The following is a 6405-nucleotide window of genomic DNA, read 5'->3' on the forward strand; positions in this document are numbered from 1 at the left end:
TTGACAGCTTCATTATGTCATAGACTTGTAGCATGAGCAACCCCTTGAAGACGTCCGAGGCTACTGTGACAACTTCTACAGTAAACACCATACGCAAATCATGCTCGAAATCATAGACCAACAAACAGTTCTTCATTTCTTGTGTTAGCAAAAAGAATCAATTTTCATCAGAGGATACAGTAGCAATCATGTATTAGCCAATAGTTCAATTTCAGTTGTATCAATTGGTTAGGTTTCTTGTTATAGCAGTTAGTTAGTGTTAGGCTCTGCGAGAGCCAAACTAGGGGAGAATTTAACCATGAGCTAGAATGGGAACCACAACCATGGACTTGACACCACATCCAACCCAAAATCTTAAGGCATTGGGCCTATGGATCATTCCCACTTATATGTTTCTCATTTTACTCATCTCTTTCCGATGTGGGATATTGATTCACACTTGATATCCCAACAATCTCCCCCTCAATTGTGAATCTCTTCCACATCGGATCTTTCTCCCTAGCCCATCCACTCCATCAAACCCACTTCAATTTGGAGTGTACGATTCTTGCTCAAGAGCCCACATGCCCTTGCCTTACTGCAGGTCTGCATGATTCTTTTTTTTTCCCTGCTCTTATAACCATCGGCTCTGATACCACTTGTTGGGCTCTGCGAGAGCCAAACTAGGGGAGAATTTAACCATGAGCTAGAATGGGAACCACAACCATGGGTTTGACACCACATCCAACCCAAAACCTTAAGGCATTGGGCCTATGGATCATTCCCACTTATATGTTCCTCATTTTACTCATCTCTTTCCGATGTGGGATATTGATTCACACTTGATATCCCAACAGTTAGATCCTACTAATGGAAGAGAGTATACTAGCCTATAAATAGCCATTGTATGAGGAAGTTGTAATCAGCAACGGAGTGAATGAAAGCCCCAATCCTTTTGCATTGAATATTCTTCCATCTCTGTTTCTTTCTTTCATCTTCTTCTTCCTTTCTTCATTCCCTATTATTCTTGCTTTTTGCTTCTTGCTTCTTGCTTCTTGCTTCTATCTCTTCCTTTCATTCTTTCAACAGTCTATCTAATTATTCTCAATAATGCCCATAGAGATAACTAAAATCCAATTGAAATCTTGAAAACTGTGTTCAATTGCATGTCAACCATCCTAAGTATTTAGAGTGCTTCACATGCCCTCAGCTAATGCATGTGCAGGCTACATTTATGCACAAGGTTAGCAGTCTTTATGAGACTAGAATGTCCAAGAACACTAGTTTATTCACGATTGCATCAACTAATTAAGATGTGGTGAACCAACTTAGGGTTATTTCATACTGATAGGAAAAGGAAAAAAAATAAAGTTTTAGTCCCTAGTGTTTCGCACTTGTGTGAATTTAGTCCTCTCCAATGTTTGGCACCAGTGTAATTTTGGTTCCTAACTTTCAGCAAAAATAAATATGGTTCCCAATATTTCCAATTGAAGCAAATTTAGTGTAATTGACGGATTTTCCCTAATTACTAACGAAATAATGTTATTTGCAGTCACATGTTCACTAGATTGAATTAAAAAAAGAGAATAAAAAAGCACCTGACTTTAGACAATAAGAATATTAACTTATGTGATGACACATGACTAATTAATTAACCACAAAAATGGAAATAAAATAAAGAAATTTGTGGTTAATCTTAAGGTTATTTTGTTCATCTACTATAATTGCAATTCTTCGTTCATTTGTTTGGTAGTGGTGGTAGTAGAGTACATGCTGGGAAACTAATGGGACAAAAAAACCAAGTTTTCTACTGGCGATTTTTCTATTATCTAGAGAGGTGATAGAGGGAAAAGTCAATCATCTGATCTCTTCTTGATTCCACAATTTTCAACACAGAAAAGTTGATAAAATTCCGTTCCCTCGACCACGATGACTGGAGTTTCGTGCTCATATGAATTGATGTTGCAATTGTAGCACAAATGATGAAAAAAAAGTAAAGAGTCCACACACAGAAGATGGCGTAGTGTTAAAAAAGGAAATAGCGCTGAAATGCAATTAGTAACGGTCAGGAACCCATACCACACGGTATCAGAATAAGTCAAGTGAACTTGCCAAGTCAATTTGAGGATGAGTGACTTTCTAATGTTGGGGTGGCTTTGCTCAGGGAAGGATCTATATATTGAAATATGGCCTCCTCCAAGAACACCAAAAAAAACTCATCATCCCAAAATTAAATAGTCATCACAGTCCAAAGTTTCCCCAGTGATGAAGCTTGTTCAAATGATACTTTTCGTGTTGACGGTGTCCTTGAAGCCAGCTATCACACCAGCAGCAACATACCCTCCTGTAGCCAAGGATGGCTGCATTGATACCTCTGGAAAAGTAAAGATCCCATACCCATTTGGCATGACACAAGATTGTTATCTTTGAGTCGAGATTTTCAGTCAATCCTAACTCCTCTTTAATCCTCCCATTCTAAGCATATATATTTTTTATTTTTTTTTAAATTTTTTTATAGTAGAAGAGGAATGAAATTTAAAAAGCGGGGGAAGAGAGGAGAGATTTCAACCCAAGCCCTCTAAATCTTGGAATCTCAATCCTAGGCCTCCGTTTGATAACTAGATTCAACATTTAAATTAAATAAGTTCAAATTTTAATATATTCAAACGCATTTGATAACAAAAATTAGAACTTTTGAATTAATTGAGTGGCACCAACTATTCTAGACAAAATTTACTCTAAAAAATAATTAATAAACTAACCACATATCAGTTAATATGATATACACTCAAATGCATCAAATATGGTATTTAACAATTTAATAATTTAATGAATTTCGCCTTCAGATTTCAAATTTCAATTTTATCAAATACACTCTAAGCAGACTAAAACCTCATCGGCCGAAGCACACATCGTAATTACTTTCATGACATACATTACATCCAAAAACACATTTATGATTTTTTTTCTCATATCAAGTGGAAAAAATTTATCGGTTCCCTTATTGTTTTTCACGTAAATAAATGGAAACAGTAGGGTGGACTTGAAAGTCTTCCCTTACAGAGTCTTTATGTCGTTAGCATAAGCAACCCCGTAAAGACGTGGACCCCATGGTCGTCAGAGACTAGTGTGAACAAATGCTCCTTTATATCTTGACTGCATTCATTTGAAGTTAACCGTCCTATTTGGGGTCTACAGAAGAAGTTTCAATGGTAAAATGCGTAGGCCTTTTGTGCGTTTACTGGCTAAGTCTTCCCTTTACTTGGAATGCCTATAAAACGTCCCTATTTGGGGTCTACAGAAGAAGCTTCAATCTTAAAATGCGTAGGCCTTCTTTGGGTTTACTAACCAAGTCTTCCCTATCGTAAGTATAAAGTCCTTAGAAGTGCACAATTAACAATTGCAACTCTCTTCCGTATAAGGAAACTTGCAACTCTCTTTGAAAAACAATTCCAATGGGCTTCAATCGGTTCATTTTACCGATGCTCTTGCATTTGGTAATTGCCTTAATGCTTTCTTCCGCTTCAACTTTGACACCCCCAACATTTCCTATAGCGATGCCCGGCTGCAAAGATCATTGTGGAAATGTAAGCATTCCATTTCCATTCGGTATTACGGAAGATTGTTACCTTAACAAATATTTTTTTATCAACTGCACCAACTCTTCAACCTCTGTCCCTCAAACAGTTCTGCAGAACGCAGTCGATGTCACAGAAATATCTCTGGAAGGTCAGGTACACCTTATGCAGGATATAGCATCTGATTGCTATGATAAAAACGGAAGTTTATTGGACAACATTTCACCATGGACGAGATTATCTAAACGCTTTACCTTCAGTAGTACAGCTAATAAATTCATTGTCGTTGGCTGTGATGCCTTGGCCTTAGTTAAAGGCTTTGGTCAAAACCGGAGCTACGCAACTGGATGTATCCCTTCCTGTGATTATAAGGAAGATGTAATTGATGGCTCTTGTTCTGGCATCGGTTGCTGCCAGACTGATATCCCACCAGGGGCATGGAATATTAATGTGAGCTTGACCAGTCTTAATAACCACACCAAGGTGTGGGATTTCAATCCTTGCAGCTACGCTTTTGTGGTCGAAGAGAAGGCTTTCAATTTTTCTGCAAGTAACCTCACCAACTTAAGCAATGATTTAAGTCTTCCCGTCGTGGTGGATTGGACCATTGAGGAGGGGTCATGTGAAGTTGCCCAAAGAAACACGACCTCTTATGCATGCTCTGGTAAAAACAGTCACTGTTACGAACCTTTTAAGGGGTTGGGATACCGTTGTTCTTGCGATCAAGGATACGAAGGCAACCCATATCTCCCTGATGGTTGCCAAGGTATGTGCGAAAATTTTGTTAAACTCGTCTAATTAACCAGTATGTATATGTGTGTTTCAATTCACATTTCAAATTATGCTTCTGCTTTCTATTTTTTATTGAATTCGACAGATATTAATGAATGCCAAGATCCAACTCTACACAATTGTACGAAGAATAGTGTTTGTCACAACACATTGGGCAACTACACATGTCCTTGTCTCAAAGGGTATCATGGTGATGGGAGAGGTGGAGATGGCTGCAGTCCTGACCAAATAAATTGGTCTATGATTGTTTCAGGTTAGTCTACACTTTGAAATGATTGGAGAAGCAAAGGAGAATTTATCACTATGGATTGAACCATCTCTTAAGTGGTGTGATAAATATGTGCTGTATCATGAGAGTATTAAAACAAAATGAAGATTTCTTGAAACCCGTTCCATTTGGTTTAAGATGGCAACTAATCATAGTATAAGAGAGAAAGAAACCTAATTCTTTTCTTTACCAGGTAGTGAAAGAACATGAAACTTGATAATCACTTGCAAAATTAGAGTCTTTAGCTGCAAAGCATCCGATAGATCTCATCATTTGCTAATTTTTCAGTCAAATTTGTCAACAGGTGTTGGCATAGGCACAGCAATTCTACTTTTCTGCTGCTTTTATTTGTGTTTGGAATTGAGGAAAAGAAGGGAAAACAGATTGAAGGAGGAGTTTTTCCGGAAAAATGGTGGATTAATGCTACAGCAACGACTGGCTCAAGAAGGAAGAAACACAAATGTTGCTAGAATTTTCACTCTTGAAGAACTACGAAAGGCAACCAATAATTTCGAGGAAACTCGAATTATTGGTCGTGGAGGATACGGCACAGTTTTCAAAGGAATCTTAGTAGACCATAATTCTTGTACTGTTGCCATTAAGAGGTCCAGAGAAGTTAACGAAAATCAAGTTGATCAATTTATTAATGAGGTGATTATGCTTTCCCAAGTTAATAGTAGAAATGTCGTTAAACTTCTAGGATGTTGCTTAGAGACGGAAGTGCCATTACTTGTTTATGAGTTCATCGACAATGGTACTCTCTCCGAGCATTTAAGCAGCACAACAAAATCACAGCATCTTTCTTGGAATATCCGATTAAGAATAGCATCAGAAATTGCTGGAGTTCTCTCATATTTGCACTCAGTAGCTTCACCACCGATTATCCATAGAGATATCAAATCGGCAAACATACTTCTAGATCAAAACTACACTGCAAAAGTCACAGACTTTGGAATATCAAAATTGGCTCCTTTAGATGAAAATCAAGTATCTACAATGGTGCAAGGAACATTTGGCTACTTGGACCCCGAGTACATGCTAACAGGATTGTTGACAGAGAAAAGTGATGTTTACAGCTTTGGGGTAGTTCTTATAGAGCTACTGACAAGTGAGAAGGCATTATCATTGGATAGAGTGGAGGAAGAGAAGTTTCTTGCGAATTACTTCATTTCTTCACTGAAAAGTGGTCACTTGGTCCAGGTTCTTGATCGCAACATTATGTTCGATGTAAGTATTGAGCTTTTGAAAGAAGTTGCAATGATTGCGAAATCTTGCTTGAGTATAAAAGGTGATGATAGACCATCTATGAAGAATATAGCAAGAGAACTTGAGGTATTGGAAATAAGAGCAAAGCAATCTCCAATTCAAGTTTCTAAGATTGATTTCACCGACACTGAGGCCTCCTTGCTTGGTATGCAATCAACAAAAGCATATATCGACAGTGGTGATTCTAGCTGCATACATACTGAGAGTCATAGCATAATGGAGCATATGATGGTACCAATTGCTGGTGGGAGATGAATGATAGGGTGTTCTGGAGCTGCAAGTTTCGACTTTCGAGTTCTGGTGCACTTCTTCATTTATTATTACGAGTTCCTCCTAGAAATGTCAAATGGAGTTGAATTTTCAGCAGTTTTCTTGCAATTAATTTTGATTGTGTGCGAGTAGATTATTTGATCCAAGGCCTCTCAAGTTGAATTGTAGTTCAGTTCTGCTGGGTAATGTAACTCTTACAATATTTAGTGTAAAATGGTATAAATTTGGTCTAAGCATAAATTTTGTCACTCA

The 6405-nt window shown here is 37.7% G+C and overlaps 1 protein-coding gene across 1 annotated transcript; it reads left to right on the plus strand.

The window, feature by feature from the left end:
- The first annotated feature begins 3405 nt into the window (after positions 1-3405).
- Positions 3406-6405, plus strand: LOC140012603 (wall-associated receptor kinase 2-like). The gene is made up of 3 exons (XM_072060866.1): positions 3406-4323; positions 4435-4602; positions 4922-6405. Exons 1-3 carry the CDS (start codon positions 3435-3437, stop codon positions 6136-6138), a joined length of 2274 nt encoding a protein of 757 aa, XP_071916967.1. The 5' UTR covers positions 3406-3434; the 3' UTR covers positions 6139-6405.

The sequence above is a fragment of the Coffea arabica genome, chromosome 8e (genome assembly GCF_036785885.1).
Source record: "Coffea arabica cultivar ET-39 chromosome 8e, Coffea Arabica ET-39 HiFi, whole genome shotgun sequence".
Lineage (NCBI taxonomy): Eukaryota > Viridiplantae > Streptophyta > Magnoliopsida > Gentianales > Rubiaceae > Coffea > Coffea arabica.

Bases quoted from the DNA above. Each gene is read 5' to 3' on its own strand.
- LOC140012603 (XM_072060866.1), top strand. From the start codon at position 3,435: ATGGGCTTCAATCGGTTCATTTTACCGATGCTCTTGCATTTGGTAATT. The intron at 4,324-4,434 runs GTATGTGCGAAA...TGAATTCGACAG, and splicing joins TCTCCCTGATGGTTGCCAAG to ATATTAATGAATGCCAAGAT. The intron at 4,603-4,921 runs GTTAGTCTACAC...ATTTGTCAACAG, and splicing joins TTGGTCTATGATTGTTTCAG to GTGTTGGCATAGGCACAGCA.